General features: G+C 35.3%; 1 protein-coding gene across 5 annotated transcripts in view; it reads left to right on the forward strand.

The window, feature by feature from the left end:
- Neto1 (neuropilin and tolloid like 1) overlaps positions 1–20,459 on the forward strand; it is a 134,418-nt gene that overhangs the window by 73,443 nt on the left and 40,516 nt on the right. For all 5 annotated transcript variants that reach the window (XM_074069645.1, XM_074069646.1, XM_074069647.1 and 2 more), the window contains exon 7: positions 8,399–8,627. In XM_074069645.1, the coding sequence (XP_073925746.1) occupies positions 8,399–8,627 (229 nt within the window). The remainder of the gene's footprint in view (positions 1–8,398; positions 8,628–20,459) is intronic.

The following is a 20,459-nucleotide window of genomic DNA, read 5'->3' on the forward strand; positions in this document are numbered from 1 at the left end:
TCCTGTCCTCAGGTTTTTATTTAATACTTAGAAAAATACATAATTTAAAAAAATCTCCAAGCAATAAGATCAGTTGTTGAAGTGTTGAGAAGGATAGATAGAGTGTAGGAAAGATCACATACTCATGGTAGAGTGGTCTCAGCTGAATCTTAATGAGAAATACTGCTGTCAGGTAGGGGGGTGGGGAAGAATCTCCAGGCAGAGAGAAGAGCATCTGTGAAGTCATGAAATACTTTGACACCATACTTTCTCAGGATTGACACAACAATATGTAAGCGAATCACACATGAGTGTGGAGGGGGTGGCTAGCTCCATGAGTGTGGCGCTAACTAACTAGTTAGCTCTGAGAGCTCTGTGAGCATCAACAAAGAACTTAGACTTATCACAGGTGCCTTGGTGATATATAGAAAAGCAAAGCAGAAAAGTGAGGTGACCAGATGTGTGTTCTAGAAAGGTAGCATTTCCCTGTGAAGCAAGGACAGGGGAGATAGCACTGGGCACAAGTCTGACTAGGAGGTGGTGGCAGTGAGCCCAGGGCTGAGATGGTTGTGCTAGTAGACAATGAAGGAAATATTAAAAACAGATACAGTTGATCTTGGTGATGGAATATTTAGGCTGAGGGAAAAAGAAGTTAACTTTGAGGGAGTACAAAATACTTTTCTGTTTCTGTATGATTCCCTTGAGTTTGTCTCTAGAATGTCTGTCTTGTATAATGGAACATTTCTCCAAACCTCAGTTATAGACTTTCTGAGATGCTCATGGTCCAGCTTCGAGCTCTGACACTTGTGGCTCTCATTGTTTCTGAATAAACCTTTGAAAAAATTGTTTTGAAGAAAAACATACATATTCTTTGTCTTTTCTTAGTTAAAACTATTTGTAACATAAAGGCCTAAGTACCTACATGGGTGATCAGAGAGCTAGATTTCATTTTATTATGTTTTCTTGCATAGTATGTGGGTTCACAGACAAGTATTTTTCATTTTTCTTCACCTCTGTGAATAACTAAGACTTGTTTTTATGAACAAGACACATATGTGCAGCATCTTACTGCCACAGCTAGCTTCTTGTCCCCATAGCATCAAAGGGAAGGTTTTTCAGAGTGTACATACACACCTCTTTCTTCCAGGTGGTAAATTGGTTGTCTATTGTACATTCCCTGAATAACAATGGCAAGAGTATCTGTCTGTTACAGAATTTGACATTCCGTGACCCAAAGGGGAAACTGCCTGCCAAGGTAGACAAAGATGGCTCTGTTGTGACAGGCTTTCGCTGCTAAATGAAGGTTAGGGGACAGAAGTGGCTTTCAATGCTGTAGAGAAAAGCAAGAACTGGAGATTATTGCCCCATGTGGGTTTTCTATTTTTATGGAGTTCCTAACAGCTTATGAGAACAAACTATCAAAGCATCAGTTAAACTTCAAATGGCTCCTTGTGAATACTTGAATGCAACCTGGTGGCTGGGTCACATTGAATAATGAAAGTGCTAACTAGCTTACTTAAGTTCTATGAACAGTCATAAATTATACCCTGCTTCTCAGCATTTGCTAAGTAGAAAGGAGATATTTGATATCTGTTTTTTTAATATTGATGGTCCCCTTTAATTAGAATGTGATCAATCCATACTTGCTAGAATTTGGAAAACCCAGAGCCAGAAAGAATGTTGGAAATTGATTACTGAAGACATCTTTTAAAAGATGAATAAGTCGAGTCAGGATAATGAAGTATGGAAACATTCTCTGTGAGGAAATATTTTGTATGCACACAGATTCTAGACCAAGTATAGAGGAAGGGCATTAATATGTCCAGTTATGCATTTGGTCCAGAAAAGAACCACCAAAATGGAATAGAGAGAACAAGTCCTGGTCATTATTTGAACCTGAATTCCATGAGAGTTGGACTTTAGGTTTCGGTGAATACCCATTGCCAAGCAGAACATCTGTTCCTCAGTTACCACTCACGGGGAAAATGACACACCAGCAATATTCAAATGTTCGAAGGACTGTCATTTGAAAAGGATTAAAACTTAATCTGCATGTTTTAAGTATTTCAATTTATTTGAAAATTTGGAATTAGAGAAATGCTTTCAATTTAATATAGAGATGGTTTTTGTTTTAATAATGATGATCAAAGGAGATTCCACAGGAGGAATGCAAGCAAAATTTGGCAGGAGTTTTTTATAATAATTTTAAAAATCAAGTAATTTTTGGCAGAAGTAATATGAAAGCCCTTTTAAGCTCAAAAATCCATGAATCTATGATAAGTGACTTGCTCAAATATTTGGCCAGTTAGAAACAGGGCTGGAGCAAGACCAATATCTCTATTTAACTCCTGGCCCAGTTTGATGTCAAAAAACTACTATTTTCAAGGACAGGATCAAGTTTGCTAAGACATGAGATGAGATGGAGTCAAAAGACTTAACAAAAGCATTCCAAGGAAGATAATTAGTTAATAATTTGGGGGAAATAAACCCTTAGTTTTGTGACTTACCCATCAAATACTTCAAATTAATACTTCAAATCAAATTTTAATTTGTTACCTAACTGAAAAATGTTTTCAGTCAAATTATACTCAGATTGTATTCAAATGAACTAAAATATAACAAATACAGTAATTCAATAGTTTTTTACAGGAGGGTGGTCTTGGCATTGCTTATATGATGACCATAGTGTTGAAGAGAGACTCTTAAGAGAGTGCTCAAGATTTCCAGCTCTAGCCTGGGGACATGAACGTAACAAAGTATCACACACTTGATTATGTTAAATTACTTGGCAAAGGGAGTTAGGAATGATCAAGGTCCATTGACTTTGATCTAAAGGGAGATTATCCAGGTGAGGCTAATCTAGGCACACAGTCCTTAAACAAAATTGTAGGCAAAAGGGGAAGTCAGAATACCAAAGGACCAAGGGACCATTTCTGGGAGAAAAGCAATCCTGGTAAACAGCCATTAAGAAAATGGGAATATTGTTGCAGGACTGAAAAAACTGGATTTTCAGCCTTACAAAGAATACAGTTAAATACAGTGCTTCTAAACTGTAGATCTGTGTGACAATAAATGCGTGGCACTTGAAGCTGCTAAATTTGAGGTGACTTGTTTCAGAGCAATAGAAAACTATAACTGATTGTAAGGATAAGAGTTTTCTCCAAAAATGAGGGTAAAATTGGGTTAAAAAGTGAAATTTTTAACTGGCTAGCTAAGTACTATGGTTCAATATTTTAAAAATGAAATCTCATTTATATGATGTATGATTTTATAGAGTTACTCAGATAAACACTAAAAATTTTGATATTTCTCTGTGCTTACCTGAAAAATCACTTCAATATTACTATACCAAGATTTTTTTGTTGGTGTATGTGTTTTAACATTTCAGAAAACAGTATGATATGCTTGTTTCCTCCAAATAAGTGAGATCTTCAAGTTAATGTAATAGTCTGCCTAATTATGAATTTGACATGTCCATTCACAAATAAAACAGCAACCACAGGGCTCCTGATCTACATACTTTTTTAGAATGTGGTTTTATTTATAAAAGTATTCAGTAGTATAGAAGCTACATATAGTATTTCTCAGACTATGGCATATTTAATTTTTGTTTTTAATGGAGGAAACACATAAATAATTGCTTCAGTATCTTTTTCACGTGGTATTATGAAATGAGTGGAGGAACCTGGTCAAGCAGTTGTAATTAAATTTTGTTTGTAAATATATCACTTTGTAAATTGTTAGCTAAATTTATTTACTTTGCATATAAAACAAGGATTCTGCCTTCCATATTGGTGTGATTTAAAAACAGATATTACCAGAAATGGTTTATATGTTTTGAAGTTTCCATGTCCTACTCATAAATCATCTTGTCAGCTCCAGCTCTTCATGATTGATTAAAAAGAATGCATCAAAATGATTCACTGAGAAGAGATTATAATCACAGTTTTGTAGAGTTATATATTATTCTGTTTATCATTTTCTCTTTGCTTTAGCAGAGGTACTAAAGAGTTTTTTGTCATTTGGTACCTAAATAATTCTTTTTCTTGGCATTTTATCACACAGGGTTTAAGATGATGAGACAGTCATTCCAAACATAATACAAGGGGGGACTTTATATAATATATTCTAGAACTCGTGAGAAAAAACTTGACCCCTTTTTTCTGGATAGAATTTAGCTTTTGTGCTGCCAGTTCTGGGTCTAGTGAAGACCCTACCAATTAATTTTATTTATTCTCCTATATAATAAATTTGCAATTAAAAAGAATTAAAAATTCTTTAGAAGTGATTACATAAAATCCAGCCTCTTTAGGAAAATAGAAGTGGTTTGCTTTGTTTTTATTTATTGTTTGATTACTTATTTTGCAAAAGTTGTTTTATTTAAGATTGTAACTTTCTCTGTGGAAATTTTCTGTGAGACCACATAGTATGAGAGTGAGGATGACAGACAGTCACCTGTCGGGCAGATCTGACTGTAATAGCTTACTTATTTTCTCTCAATTTATTTGGTTCATATTAAAATGTTTATAACTAGTGTCGCTTTTCATTTAGAAAATTGAATGAAACACTAAAACAGTGTCAAAAACTATTATCAATGTATTATGCAAACTTTCTTTTCTTTCCTCAATAAGAAACTGGCATTTCAGGTTGAGTTTCTACATGCAGAGTAAGGAAATGTTGATAATTGCTCAGGACACATTAGGCTACTGAAACACTTCTACCTGAAAACATCAGACGATAAAGTAATTTTCTTTGTTGGATTAGTCAAATGACTCTTAATTTTCCTTCTGTGGGCAAAGGGTTTGTTTTTCATAACTTTGTAAGACTGTTAAAGAGGTGTTATTTTTAGGTTACATTTCAAAATGTGGAATACACTGGGTAATTCTCTTTCTGGGGAACATGTATATACTTTTGACAGATTATAGGCCATGTTGGATTTATTACATAGTATTTTAGAATACAAATATATGTTTGACTTCTTGCATTCAATAAGTTTGTTATCTTAGAAGAATACTTAGATTTTTGTGAATTCTTACAGTATTTTCAGTTTGTTTACTTTTAGTCAGGAAAGGACAAAGTGATGTGGTGGAAGAAACTTAAAGCCAAAGTTGAGGATTTTCACCTGATGTAAGGCTCCCACTGTAATTTGCTTATTTTTCTTGAATGAGTTATCTGGTCTTTTTCACCCTCCTTTCTAGTAACACTCATCTGAAAACCCCTTCTTTTTAAATAATCCATGTGAATATTTGAAAACCAAAGTACAGAAGTTGGCAGAAACATGGAAGGTTTAACATTTTTGAGATATATCTTCTTAAACAGGACATTTCAGGAATTCTCTGGATAATTTCAGAAATGTGTTGGGAGGAGATCACAAATGCACTGAGCAGTAGTATTTGAGCTTCCGATGGGAGAAACAAAGGCAAGGACAGACCATGGGAGTGATAAAGCCTTTCTTGGGTCCTATGTTTCACAGGGCTGTGGCAGTGACAGTTAGTTTAAAATATGCATCAGAGTCATTGGAGATTTTACAAGAGCTTTCAGCTAAGACACTACAGATCACCCATACCTGAAAACCTTATTACCATGCAAAGTGTAAAAGAACTCCAGAGTGTTCCACTCTTGCTCAGTTTCATTCATTTCCCCATATTTCTGTTTTTGTTCCTCCTTCTCACAGTTATTTCAGGGCTCCCTTACTTGGGTTGACACATTTTATTTTCAGCTTCCTATGAGTCTGCAGCATATTGTTTTATACTTTTATGTCATAATTTAGATCTATATATATTATGCCTTGTTCTGAGAGAGATTTTGAACAATTTCCACTATGCATTATATAATGTAATTATCACTATCTAGCACTTAAAGCAATGTCTGGCATACGGGCACCCAATCAATGTCTGGTGAATGCTGAACAAGTGAAGTCAATAAAGAAAATAAGATTTCTAACAATTTAATCATTTGAAGGTACACCCATTCCCAAACATTCATGGAGTGCTTAGTGTGTGGAAAACATGGTTTAACACTTAAAATATGAATACATGCACTTCTGCCCTAGCTTTTCAAGAGCACACACACAGTGTAGTAAAAGGGATATATCATCTGTAAATATAGCTTAAAATATGTTTGAAAATTGTCATTTAGCATAGAGAATGTAGAGAAAAATTCTGGTAGCATTGGAAAACTCTTCACCAAGTATTCAAGAAGTAAATTACACCTTGACACATCAGGAAGAAGTTTCTGGTAGAAAGTAGGGAATGATTACTTTAAATAAAACTAGTAATATGTGTATGAAGGATGGCATATAGAAAACAAGTGTAAAATTTTGGGAGTTAAGAACAGGAATTTGCTGGTTTGTGGTTTACAAATGTTTTTATTATAGGTCAGTTAGAGATTTTTGCTAAGAGTACAATTATGAGATTAATTACTTAGAACTGCAACTTTGGTTGAATTGGGGTTTTGAGGTAGACCAGAGAATCTGAACCTTGAAATCATCAAGGCTGGTCAGGAAACTGTGAAGATGCCATAGAAATGTCAGCAGACAGGGAAAAGAGATATTTTACAGATGAAATTAACAGGGGTTAGTGCCTAATTTGTTAAGAACACTGAGAACAAAAGATAGATGCCTATTACTTGAAATAGTGAAATTTTGAATTTGGGGTAGACAGGACAGATCTGGGAAGAAGCTGTCTTGAGACTCATAGTTTATAACATGAGAAAAATGCATATAGATGATGAAAAAGATAAATTTCTAATGGGGTGTATAGCTTCAGTTTATATCCTTGTTACATAAAGAGAAGTGCATTCAAAAGGAAATAGCTGAAAGGTATGCATGTTAAAAAGTAAAATATAAGCCAGGTGCCAGTGGCTCCCACTTGTAATCCTAGCTACTCAGGAGGCAGAGATCTGGAGGACTGTGATTTGAAGCCAGCCCAGGCATATAGTTCGTGAGACCCTATCTCAAAAACACCCATGACAAAAGGAGTGGCTCAAGGTGAGGGCCCTGAGTTCAAGCCCCAGTACAGCAAAAATTAAATAAAATAAAAATGTAACACACTTAGGAGATACTATGTGAAAAGCACTTTTTTTATTCCAGAACCATTCACAATGTCCCTCTCATAGTGCCTAGGCTTTTTGTTTTGCTTTGTTTTTCTTTATATAATCCCAGCTGTTTGACCTTATCTACTGGCATCATGACTTAGTTCACTTATCTTCAGCCCCTGTTGTTCCCTATTGTACCTGCAATGCAATGTGTCTGTGACTGCATGGGAGGCCACACTGGAGATATTGTTGAACTGACAGATGGGTGAATGAAAAAACAGCTTCTTCCTAGACTTATATATGGTTGAATCAATACTTGTGATTCTGAATAGAGTCAAGTAATGTCTGTTAGTCATAAACAGAAACCAATGTGTTTGAAGCAGTGAAATAGTGGAACTTTGTAGACAAGGGACTTAGAGGGACCTTGTATCTCATTTCCAGTTTACATCATTTGAGCCTCAGTTGTCACATCTGAGCATGACAGCATATGGGCCACTTTTAGAGTTGGGAGTTTTTCAAAACAGCACACAAGGTAGGATACACAGTACTTTTAACTCATTAAATGTTAATTTAATTTGTATTTATGTGGGTTTAGCTAAATGACTTGATTAAAAGTATAGTGAGAATGATCATAAACTATCTTGGCCTTTAAATTTTTTAAAAAATATTCTCTACCTCAAAAATGAAAGTGTAGTTATGTTAAACAATAAAGCAAATAAGTCAGACAGTCTTTTGACATCATTTTTTGTTTTCCTTTAGTATTAATACAAATTATTTCTTTCCTTAAATTTTTGGAAGTAAAAGGAAGGTGAGAGTGGAACTGAACAGGAATACATTAGGCATATTTAAAAACATGTTTCCAACCTAAAGGGTGTAGGAGGGTGAATGTGGTGCAAACACTGTGTACACATGTATGTAAACGGAAAAATGAGACCTGCTGAAACTGTTCCAGGAATGGGGGTGAGAATAAAGGAGCATGGTGGAGGGGGTGAATTCAAGGATGATATATTTGATATGTTGTAAAAACTTTTGTAATTGCCACAAGGTATCCCCACCCAGCACAACAATAAAAAAAACAGTATATAAGTTTACAAAACTAATAACTTACTCCAAATGTTCTGAGAAGACCTCAGTATCATTTGAGTAAAATATTCAACTAAGAGAAATGGTATATTTAAGTTAAAAAAAAAAAGATAATAACATTTGAAAAAAAGCTATTAAGCACAATTTGTTACTTGTACGTCTTCCTGCTATCCACAGGGGGAAATAATGTGTTTGATTGCAATCAAGACTGTCTTGTGAGATTGAAAAAAAGAAAGGAAGTCCTGGTACTTTCTGATCTACTTTCATATTTTGAAACTGGGCAAATTATTTTATTTTACAGATTTACTTACGTTTCTTGGACTATGAGATGCAGAATTCGAATGAATGCAAAAGGAATTTCGTGGCTGTGTATGACGGGAGCAGTTCTGTGGAGGACTTGAAGGCCAAGTTCTGCAGCACCGTGGCCAATGACGTCATGCTGCGCACAGGCCTGGGGGTGGTCCGCATGTGGGCGGATGAGGGCAGCAGAAACAGCAGGTTTCAGATGCTCTTCACATCCTTTCAAGAACGTAAGACCTTCCTGTTTGTCCTTCAGATATGTCTTATGATGCAAGTCTCCTGAGCCACTAATGGTGTTTTTTTCATGCACTGTGAGCCCAGAGGGTTGTTTCCCCTTAAGTTGTTAACATCGCTGAGATTCTCTGTCCTTGTGACAGGAGAGTCACATGGGACATTCTGTTGCAGCTCAGGCATCATAGCCTTGCTTCCGGAGTTCACACCACTCACTGCACTGGGAAAAGATGCATCTGGTTTGTCTTTGGTTCAGCTCTTACTGAGCATGTGGAACTGGTGCCATAGCTTTTGATGGTTTGAATTTAAATCTTTAAAAACCCACCTAAAAATATGTGGTAGGTTCACTTTAGTAAGCTTCTATTGTAGTCCATTCATTTCAAATATTTTTATGACTACAGGGTCGCAGCTTAAGTAGGGAAAGGGAGAGTGACTTGACAAGACAGTGAATAGAAAAAGTTTCAGAAATTGCCTACAGTGACACAATGAGTGACAAAGTTATGTGCAGAGTGTAGCAATTCTAGAAAATTATATTTTCACAAATAATTAGCTCTATCTATACATATGTTAGAATCTTCTTAATAACCCTGAGTGTTTTATGTTTCATAAATTTAGGCAGATGACAGAATCCTGGGAAACTCAGCTTAAAGGTAAATCACATTGTATCTTGAGGCTGTACATCTTTCTTGAAAAGAAAAGAACAGTAATAATTTTGAAGAGTTCGTCCTATTGTCAGTAGTACAGTGACCAGCTTTTTAAAACTCAAAAATGTTAAATATTTTAGATAATTATTTTACATATTATTTAAATAATTTGTCTTTATATTCATCTCTAATTACCCAGCTAGGGAATTCTAGGGCACCGATGCCCTGAATGCTGTCACCCAGGTTGTGGAATCTCATGCACAGCTTTAGACAGATTTAAGAAGAATGTCAGTATTTGTGTCTTCATTGCAGTAGTTGTGTAAAACCTTGGAGCCTTGTGTCTTTATCTCAGTAAGGTAATTTAAAAAAATCTTATCATTTTTTGATGAGAATATAAAGATATTCAGGCTACCAGAATACATTTTTGGTGTCTCAATACTGATTGCTCAACCAAATCCAATGAATTATGCCTGTGATGAGATGTTTCAGGATTCTATATTATTTTATTTTAATTTCTATCTGTGGTTAAATGTAGTTAACATAACATCTATTATCTTGACAATTTTAAAATTAATTGCTTCTTCAAATTGACATGAAATTTTATGTCTTATTATATATGACATGGTATGTTGAAGTGTATGAACATTGTAGAATGGCTAGGTCTAGCTAATTGTAATATATTTTTCTCTTGAGAAATGCAGGGAATCAATATTAATTATTCTTACTGTGAAAAGAAAAAGTACATGAGGCAGTGCATATGTTGATTGTTAGATTTAAATGATTCCACAGGGTTTTGAATTATTTTCAATAATATCAGTTTTGATTCATGATATAGTAGGAACTTCTATCTAGTTTAAATGAAATATAAGGAAAGGCAAGCTATTGTTTTTTTAATATCATGAAAACTGATGTTTATCCAAATAGCACTCTAAAATGTAGTAGGAATAGTGAAAAACTATATTTTTCTATTTAAAAATGAGCTAAATGAGTATGTGGGAACTCTAACTCAGAATTTTAAAGTTTTAAAATTCAACACGAGCCAATATTATCATTAGAGTTGGCCAAAATTATATTAATGTGTATATATAAAAGAAAGTACAGTAATACACAAAGAAGATACTGGACTTGTGCAAAGCAGTATTGGTCAAGATGAAAAAGATGCAGTTTATTCTTTTCTGTCTTTTAATGAGGAAAGTGCTAAACTAGAAGAGGCTGACAGTGTTCAGAACCATCTAGAATCATGCCATATACCAAAGAGAAGAAGTGTTGACCTTAGAGGTTTTATTTTCTGGTGTGGTGTTCTTATTCTTACTGTTCAACAAGTGACACTTACTCTGGATATGGATCAATTCCACAAAAGTAAGACCAATGTGTGAAAATTATAGAGAAACTTCTGAGTGCAATGTAGGGAAAAATGTCTTGGCCATGTGAGCTGTAGCTAGAAAAACTTAACTGAATGGATGACCACAAGGATCCAGGGATAAGGTTCAGCCTGAAAATGGATTGCCATCTGGCTTGATTGGTGTAGATGAAATATGTGTACTGGAAAGCAGAAAAGCAGGTTAACATCTAAGGTCCCTTTTAACTCTAAAATGGATTATATAATTCTGTGAATCACTAGAAATCTCATGTACAAGAAATAACAATTTATATCAAACTGTGTTTATCACATATATCTGTTGAGATAAAAGGTCGAGTTGCAATGCTTATGATGACTTGATCTCTGAGAGTCATTCAGTGGGTGGGTGTATCATTAAGCAATCCAGAGGACACAGAGTTCTCTTCCTATGTAGGAAGAAAGGGCACCAAGCCCTTCATGTTCTGCTCAGGAGAGACATGACCACTCTGTTTGAATGATGAGTATTACAATGACATTCTCTGATTATCTCAGGCAGTTGTAATAAGCTCCCACTAACACCTCTGTGTTTTCTCTGGGTTATGCTGCCTGCTAGGTTCTGATTTTATGCTGAAAATCTAACCCTCAGTGTGCAGCTATTAAGAGGTGGGGAGGATGTTTGGAGGTGATTAGACTATGAGGACAAAACCCTCTTGAGTGGGACTAGAACCCTGATAAAAGAGGGCTCGGAGAGCCGTGAAGACACAATGAAATATTTCCACTTTTGAACCAGGGAATAGGTACACGTGAGACACTGGATCTGTAGTTGCCTGGATCTTGGGTTTTACCTACTCCAGAACTATGAGCTATGAGAAACAAATTTCTGTTCCTTATAAGCTATCCAGATTATGGTACTTTTCCATAGCATTGATTAAGACACATCCAAAGGATTTTGGCATGATGCTTGTTTCAAAGCAGACATTGGCTAAAATTGAGCAAAATTCCACCAGTATATGTACACCGAAAATGAAAATGATCATGTAGTAAATTAAATCTTTACTCATTGAACTCGATATTTTCCAGATAAGAGATGAAAACATCAAGAAAATCAAGAATAGGCTTCAAGTGGTTCAGAATCAGTGTACGAGTCATTAAAGAGGAAGCAGGGGTCTCTGCTAAGGAATTCAGATATGGTATTATTTGGTATTTCTTGATTCAGTATTAGTGGCTGGAAGAATTTTGAATTTCATTTTTATTTCTGTTGATGGTGATCATGGTGACTATTGATGATAATTTATTAGTCTGTTTTCTGTTGCTAATAGCACAATAAGCCATAGGCTACAAGAGTTATAAAGAAAAGAAACTTATCTGGGCTCATGATTTTGGAGGTACAACATATAGGGCTGCATCTGGTGGTCGTCTTCCTGCTGACTGTGTCCCAAAGTGGCTGGAGGAGGGTACCACATGACGAGAGACAGGGAGACAGGGATCATGTTTGTCCTCTGCGCTCTCTCTCTCTCTCTCTCTCTCTATTTCTCTTCTTATATACTCATCTCAATCATGGGGTCTCCATTTATCTAATCTTAATCATTTTCCAAAGGTACCCCCAAAACCTCAGTCAGATTAAATTTGTGTCCTCTTATTTTTTTTCTTTTATTATTCATATGTGCATACAAGGCTTGGGTCATTTCTCCCCCCTGCCCCCACCCCCTCCCTTACCACCCACTCCTCCCCTTCGCGCTCCCCCCCACCCCTTCAATACCCAGCAGAAACTATTTTGCCCTTATTTCTAATTTTGTTGTAGAGAGAGTATAAGCAATAATAGGAAGGGACAAGGGTTTTTGCTGGTTGAGATAAGGATAGCTATACAGGGCATTGACTCACATTGATTTCCTGTGAATGTGTGTTACCTTCTAGGTTAATTCTTTTTGATCTCACCTTTTCTCTAGTTCCTGTTCCCCTTTTCCTATCGGCCTCAGTTGCTTTTAAGGTATCTGCTTTAGTTTCTCTGCGTTAAGGGCAACAAATGCTAGCTAATTTTTTAGGTGTCTTACCTAATCTCACCCCTTCCTTGTGTGCTCTCGCTTTTATCATGTGCTCATAGTCCAATCCCCTTGTTGTGTTTGCCCTTGATCTAATGTCCACATATGAGGGAGAACATACGATTTTTGACCTTTTGGGCCAGGCTAACCTCACTCAGAATGATGTTCTCCAATTCCATCCATTTACCAGTGAATGATAACATTTCGTTCTTTTTCATGGCTGCATAAAATTCCATTGTGTATAGATACCACATTTTCTTAATCCATTCGTCAGTGGTGGGGCATCTTGGCTGTTTCCATAACTTGGCTATTGTGAATAGTGCTGCAATAAACATGGGTGTTCAGGTGCCTCTGGAGTAACCTGTGTCACAGTCTTTTGGGTATATCCCCAAGAGTGGTATTGCTGGATCAAATGGTAGATCAATGTCTAGCTTTTTAAGTAGCCTCCAAATTTTTTTCCAGCGTGGTTGTACTAGTTTATATTCCCACCAACAGTGTAAGACAGTTCCTTTTTCCCGCATCCTCGCCAACACCTGTTGGTGGTGGTGTTGCTGATGATGGCTATTCTAACAGGGGTGAGGTGGAATCTTAGTGTGGTTTTAATTTGCATTTCCTTTATTGCTAGAGATGGTGAGCATTTTTCCATGTGTTTTTTGGCCATTTGATTTTCTCCTTTTGAGAAAGTTCTGTTTAGTTCACTTGCCCATTTCTTTATTGGTTCATTAGTTTTGGGAGAATTTAGTTTTTTAAGTTCCCTATATATCCTGGTTATCAGTCCTTTGTCTGATGTATAGTGTCCTCTTAATACCTCACAATGGGATTAAACTCCAGTATGACTCAGGAGAGAACAAACCGTATTCAAACAATAGCAATAACTATATAAATTACTTGTTTTGATCATACAAATATGTAATCTATAATTACATACCAAAATAATATGTAATATACAAAATTATATATAATATGTACAATGCCTAGTGTATGTTTTTGTCCCTTCATTGTCTAAATTGGGTCTCTTATTCTCAAACTGGTATGAGGAGATGGGTCCTTGAGATTATATCATGGGGGAAGAACCCTCGTAGTAAGATTTGTACCCTTAAAAAAGAACCATATCCAGTTGAACTTGGAAGACAGCTACCTCTAGGGGCCAACCAGACACCAAACCTGTAGTTCTCTTGATCTTGGAGTTCCCTTCCTCCAGAACATTGAGAAATAAATGTCTATTGATTATAGGCTGCCCAGCTTATGGAAATTTGTTAATTTAGCACAAATAGGTAAAGATAGAGTATTTTCAGTAGTATCATAATATCAACATTTTTTTGTTAGGACCATAGGATGTTTTTAGGAAATAGAGGATGTTTAGATATCATCTCTTCCGGTCCATCACACTCACTAGTTCTAACAGGAAAAGCAAAGGTCCAGTGACAATAATTTTGGCTGCACATTTTCAACTCCATGCTTAATGATGTGCAAGCAGAACTTGTGCAAGAATTGAACGTCTGACTCCCAATCTCATGAATTCTCAAGTGGGTAACTTTGTCACCTTTGAGGCACACCTGAGGCAGAGCAACCATTTTCTACAGAGGATAATAATAATAATGATGACTAAAAATAATTAACCATTAGCAATGTTTTATGTGCTTTACAGGTAGAATTGTGATCCTCTTGTCCTGTCTGTGGCATATTCTGGCTACATAGCATGCCTACATGCTCTCGTCATGTAGCAGGACAACTTCACATGACTGTGCTTAGTAGACAAAAGGAAAATTGTGATGAGGGGCTTCTTTTCTAAAACATGCCAATCAGGGGACTAATAGGTACTAATGTGAATGTATTTTCAAATCAGCATATTTTTACATTTATATCTGAATAAGTTGTAGGAAAGGGGAAGGATGAGCATTTAAGGTAGTTAAATTCTGTCTAAAAATCATTAGACTTAGTATGCACATGCATATTAAGAAGATTTCATCAAGCTGTGTTAGATAATATTTGCATTGAGAATTCTCCAATACTAGTCATGGAAAGATGGTGAATCATCTGGGCTGAGAAACATCCTCTCTATAGGTCAGTCCCCTCTGTTGACTGATGTGACTCTTTGCCTCTGCTCCTCCTACTCTCACCAGAGATGATGCAGACTCATGGCATGGCACGATCTGTCATGGAAGCTAAACACTTTTCCTTTAGAAGAACCACATTCAGACCTTATCTTAAGTAGCTTATAGTTAGTTATCTTAATTTTGAATATAAAGCTCATTAACCAATTGTGAGAAATCCCTTTGTTTAAGGATAGAGAAGATGGAGACTTTAGTGAAAAATGTCTGTTCAGATTGAGCAATCATGAAGCTCAGGAATAAGACAAAAAATCTGGATTATCGGGAAAGGGAACCTCTTTTACTTTGTTAGGTTATAACCTTTATAATATCCTCGTTGACACATTTTATTTGTAATATTCAACATGCGCAGCTCACTCTTAGAAGGTCACACCCCTGCATAATTCAGAATAGAAGCATATGAGTTGGCTCATTTCTCTAAGAAAGATGACTTATTTAATACTTAAATGTATTCTGAGCTTTTAGTAGTGAAATAACTTGGTTTGTTTGTAATTAATTTACTTTCATGGGTCACGAAGACAGACACAAGAATCAAATTGGAAATCTGCTTTTAGCTAAGAACATAATCTAATTTGCAATAAACATGCCTGCTATATGATGGATAATTCTAAATTAAGTTATTGAAGATATGCTATGTTTTACTTTATTGACTCAATTTAAGATTGCTATAATAACAATAACACAGCTTAATATGTTTGCATCACTTTTATAGAGTCTTTGACCTTATTCTGAAAAATAAGAATACCTTTTAAAAAAAAAAGATTATAATGAGTATAATTTTTAATTTGAGTACTTTTCACAATCACTAGCAATGAAACTATTTATTTAATTTTAACTTATTGGCCATTAGGGGGAAAATGGACAGCTGAGTTACATGTGTCTGTTGCAACTGAGTCACCATCTCACCTTTCCGAACCACGCTTGTGCTGAGTTTAAACATGACTGTGGTGTCAAAGGGATGGCTGCTGCATGACACCAGTGATGTAGCCTCCTGACTTCCACAATGCTGCATGTAAATGGATGCTGATCCATTTACAGTTTTTGCATAATAAAATACCAGTGGCTTAATACTTGATTAATGAGTGGTATATTTCTGTTAAACACAGGAAAGAAAGTAAAGAGATAAAATTTGATCCCTTTAGGTTGCATAGTAATTATTTATAATAATTTGCTACAATGAGACAATGTATTTAGTTTCATATTAACATTATAAAAGGCTATCAAGTTAAGCTATAAATTTATTTGTAATAAATATATATTCAATGCCATCTGAGTTTCAAAAAGAGTTAATTCAAGTATTCTTACACGAAGGCAAAAGTTCCCATCTTTAGGTGAACAAGACCTCTATATACCCCTCCCCTTGAGACAGACAGTGTTTGTGAATAGCATCTAGTGTCATTTGGTGATTAACTTATATTGTATGGCAAAAGATATTCTGAGAATGTAAATAAAGTCCTTAACGGCTGTAAGTTAATCATTAGGGAGATCATCTTAGGTAGACCTGGCATAGTCCAGTGACTGTCTAAACTAAGGTGAAGCATCAGTCAGGAATATTGTTGTACCTCGAGGGAGACAGCAAACAGCCATGTGCGACCTGTCTGCAGGTAAGCAGGACAACTGTGGGAGCACAGAGCATCCCTGACCAAGGCTAGCCACAAAAATAAGGCTCTCAGTCATACAACTCTGAATTCTATGTACAACCTAAAAATCTAGGAAAAAGACTCTTAGGCACCAGGCTGAAAAACATCACCACAGTCATCACTCAATTGCACATGTGTGGAGGATTCAGTGGCTGGGTTTCTGATGTACATAATTTGTGTGGAAATAACTGGGTGGTAGTTTAAGATTCTGGTGATTTGTTGGAAAACCGAAGAAACTACTGATGATTTTGGAACAGAAATGAGACATTTGCTATAATAAATACCAAATATAGGAGCAGTTTGAGATAAGGCAGTTATAATACTTGAAAAAATTTTGTGGCTCAGTAGGGGAAAAAGTCTGGGTTGTCTTAGACTAATTGTTAGTGGAAGTCTGGAAGAAGAAGTTATTAGAAACCAAAAGAAGGGGATTCTTATTTTGCAATGGCAGAAATCTTGGCAAAATAATGTCTTGAGTGTATACAGCAAGCAAAGCTTGTGTCCACAAACACTGTGAAGTGAAGTAAGACTACTTGACTGAATCCTGGGAGACTCTGAAAAAGGACCCACCTGACACCTACCCAGACTTTGGACATTCAGAAATATGAGAGGCAAATTTCTGGAAATTTATGAGTCACTAAGAGAAACTCAACATCAACGACTATTGCAATGATGTGGAATTTTTGATGATCTAAGTGTTAATCTGCACATATTACTTAAAGCATTACGTCATTACTAAGTGTTAATTTATTGCTGTCTCTGACTTTGGTCGTCCAGAAGATGGCAGGAAGATAGCATTGCACAAAAACATTAATTTGAACCACTGTTAGTTTCTTAGCCTAATCATCAATCAGTTTTCATTGTGGTATTTCTCTTCATCTAGTCATTCTTTTATTTCTTCAGTAACCAATTAAGCATACAGGAACTAATGAGCTAATTCAGCAAGCTGAATGAGGTGGGTGCTACACCTGAGTGCTCATTCAGAGCAGTTCCACATGCAGAACTCACTTCTGAAAATGTCCCTTTATGTCTTACATCCTCTTCTGTGTTCCTACCACACACTCCCTCATTTATTTTAGTAAATTGCCATTGAAACATTGCATTTGATGAAGCTGAATTCTCTTTTTGCAGGTTTTCCTCCAGCATTTGTCTAAATGAGTTTGGCTTTTGCCTTTCTGCCATTGGCAGATTGTGATTTCAGAGTTTAGTTTTATTTTTTATCATCTTCTGTTGAGAACATGGTACAGCCTTCCGTCACCTCTTGTTTACAAAAGCAAAATGCTGTCTTACATAATGCAAATTCCTAAATTTGTAATAACGGAGTAAAACAGGTATATTATCACAATAACCTAAATTTGATGGGTCCTAAACAAAAAATTACAGCGGATCATAACTTAAATTTTACTGTGCAAACACCACATTTTTAGTGAAATTCTGAGAATATGCATCGAATAGGTTGAGAATCACCAGCCCAGGTTTATCTTCCCCAGCTACCTTCACATTGAAACCCAGATGACTTTACATTAATTATGGAAAAATTAACACATTTTCAAATTTAGAACTTTTTATTTAAAGAATCGAAGAAAGGAAATAGTAAAACATAAATACTCTTGTTAAATATTTCACAAATATTTATTCTACAGTGATAACTTCCATTACAAAAATGAGGCCTATATACAATTAATTACAGGTATAGAGTAACTGCTAGGATAAAAATGCATTGTATTTATCCTGTGTTTAATAATAATGAAAATTTTATATACTAGATAAAGTAATGTTACCAATTATTACTGTATAAAGTGTAAATCGATGTCTTCACGAAACAGATCTCAATACTTCCCCGATTATAGATTGATGTGTTTTTAAAAGAGTAGGAACACTTTATTAATGTAAGAAATGTTTATTTGTGTATACCATATAGTAACATAAATACCAGATGGCATAGATTTAAATATCAACAGTACATAAAGTAATCTGGGAAAACCAGAATATATATAGGAAACGTTTTGGCAGTTTTTCTTAAAGTAGAATAAAACACACTAGGGATTAGAGAAAAACCATTATATTCAAACATATATTACTTAAAGTATGTGTTAATATTAAAACATAGTGAACATAAGAAAGGATAATGAACTGGAGAACAAATAGCAAGGTACAAAATAGGCAGTAAAGTGAATATTTTTACACCACAAAGAATAAGGATTATGAAAGAGAATAAGAAAATCAGGATTCTATAAGAAAGCAGAACAAATAAAGTGAATGACTCATAAAAGAAGTACAAGTGGCCTATTGTGTTGCAAACAAACTCACACATAACAGCAAAAAAAGAGATGTAGTTTCAAGTAGTAATGATACTCTACCTTTCAAAATCTGGAGCTGGTGTGGTAGAGTGAGAACCTAGGTACTTCTGGTAGAAAACTGAATGTTTCTGAGGGAAAATTCAGCTCTTCATAGCAAAATTCTAAATAGAGAAAAACATATGAGCTCACCTTTTGATCTGAAATACTAACCTCTAAGAATATATACTTCTGATGGATATGCTATGCAAAATTGAAAAATATGCTTAGTTAAGTGGGTAAATGGTTTGGGGAACAAACATATGCTCTTTATTATGATGTGGTAGATTAATGTTGGCCTTGAACTATGTTAAAAAAAAGCTGCTAAAATAAGTAGCAAAAATACACATGTGTATCACACAAATATCCTCATGTAACTATATGTATAAACATTTAATATGCAGCATCTGTTATGTATGCAATACACATGTATAGAAAACAGTGGATTTAAGATAGTGCTAGTTATTATTTTTAGTTCATGGTTTGCTTTTTGGCACTACTGGGATTTGAACTCAGGGCTTCATGATTGTGAGGTAGACACTCTACCTTCAACCATTTTTGCTCTAGTTATTTTGGAGATAGGGTCTCGGTTTTTGTGTGATCCTCCTATTTTAGGCTTGCTATGGTTACTGGGATGCATGCCACTAAAGCCAGCATTTGGTTGAGATAAGGTCTCCCAAACTATGTGCCTATTTCAGCCTCCTAAGTAGCTAAGATTACAGGCATAAGCATGCAAGCTGTTTTTTGTGTTTTCTACAATGAATATGTATCCTTTTGATTAAAAAACTGAAAGTGGTGGGGGGCAGGGGGGGGAAATGATCCAAACAATGTATGCATATGTAAATAAATGAATAATATAAAAAAACTGAGTAAGAAGTAACTTTCAGGAGGGATTTATCACATTAAGAAAATAGGATTATATATATATATGTATGTATATATATATATATATATACATGATGAATATAGGTATACATGAGTGTATATATACATGCATATATATGCTACAAATTGAAATAAGACTCTTTCTTATAATTCCAGAAAGTAACTGATCAATGTTATTCTAACTATGCCAGCAGCTGAAGATATCACATTGCAATCAAATGCGAGTATTCTTTGCTCAGAATTCTTCTTCTTGTTCAAATCCAGTATCCTAGAACCACCATGTGTCTTTTTGCTTCATGATCACATTACCTCTCTCTCATGATCTTCCTGCCTTTCTCTGCCTGGGATTACACCGGGCCACCTGGATTATCCATAAAAATCTTCCTACCTTGAACTCTTTAGTTGCATTACACCTGTGGACTCTCTTTTGCCATATAACGTATCATTCATAAACTCTGGGAGCTGACATGTATACATCATTGGAGGCCATCTTACTGCATATGTTTCATCTCTCTCTCTTTCTCTCTCTCTCTCTCTCTATTTTAAACTGATGAGTTCTCTGATTAAAATCATGAGAACAACAATTTAGATTACTTGAAACCCAAAGGTGTACAATGCCAGTTGACAATAGTATACTTCAACACGTTTACCTTCATAATTAACCATGGGAATACACGCTCTTTATAAGGAAATTATTCTTACAATTAAATAGTTTTCTTGTTATAGAAAAAATACAAAATGGGGATGTATCATAAAGACAGAAATATAATTTTTGGGAAGTAGATACATGCTTAGATTTTAAAATTAGTTTTAAGCATTTTTAGAAAAACTATCACAAAT

The sequence above is a fragment of the Castor canadensis genome, chromosome 4 (assembly GCF_047511655.1).
Source record: "Castor canadensis chromosome 4, mCasCan1.hap1v2, whole genome shotgun sequence".
In the NCBI taxonomy this organism is placed as follows: Eukaryota; Metazoa; Chordata; class Mammalia; order Rodentia; family Castoridae; genus Castor; species Castor canadensis.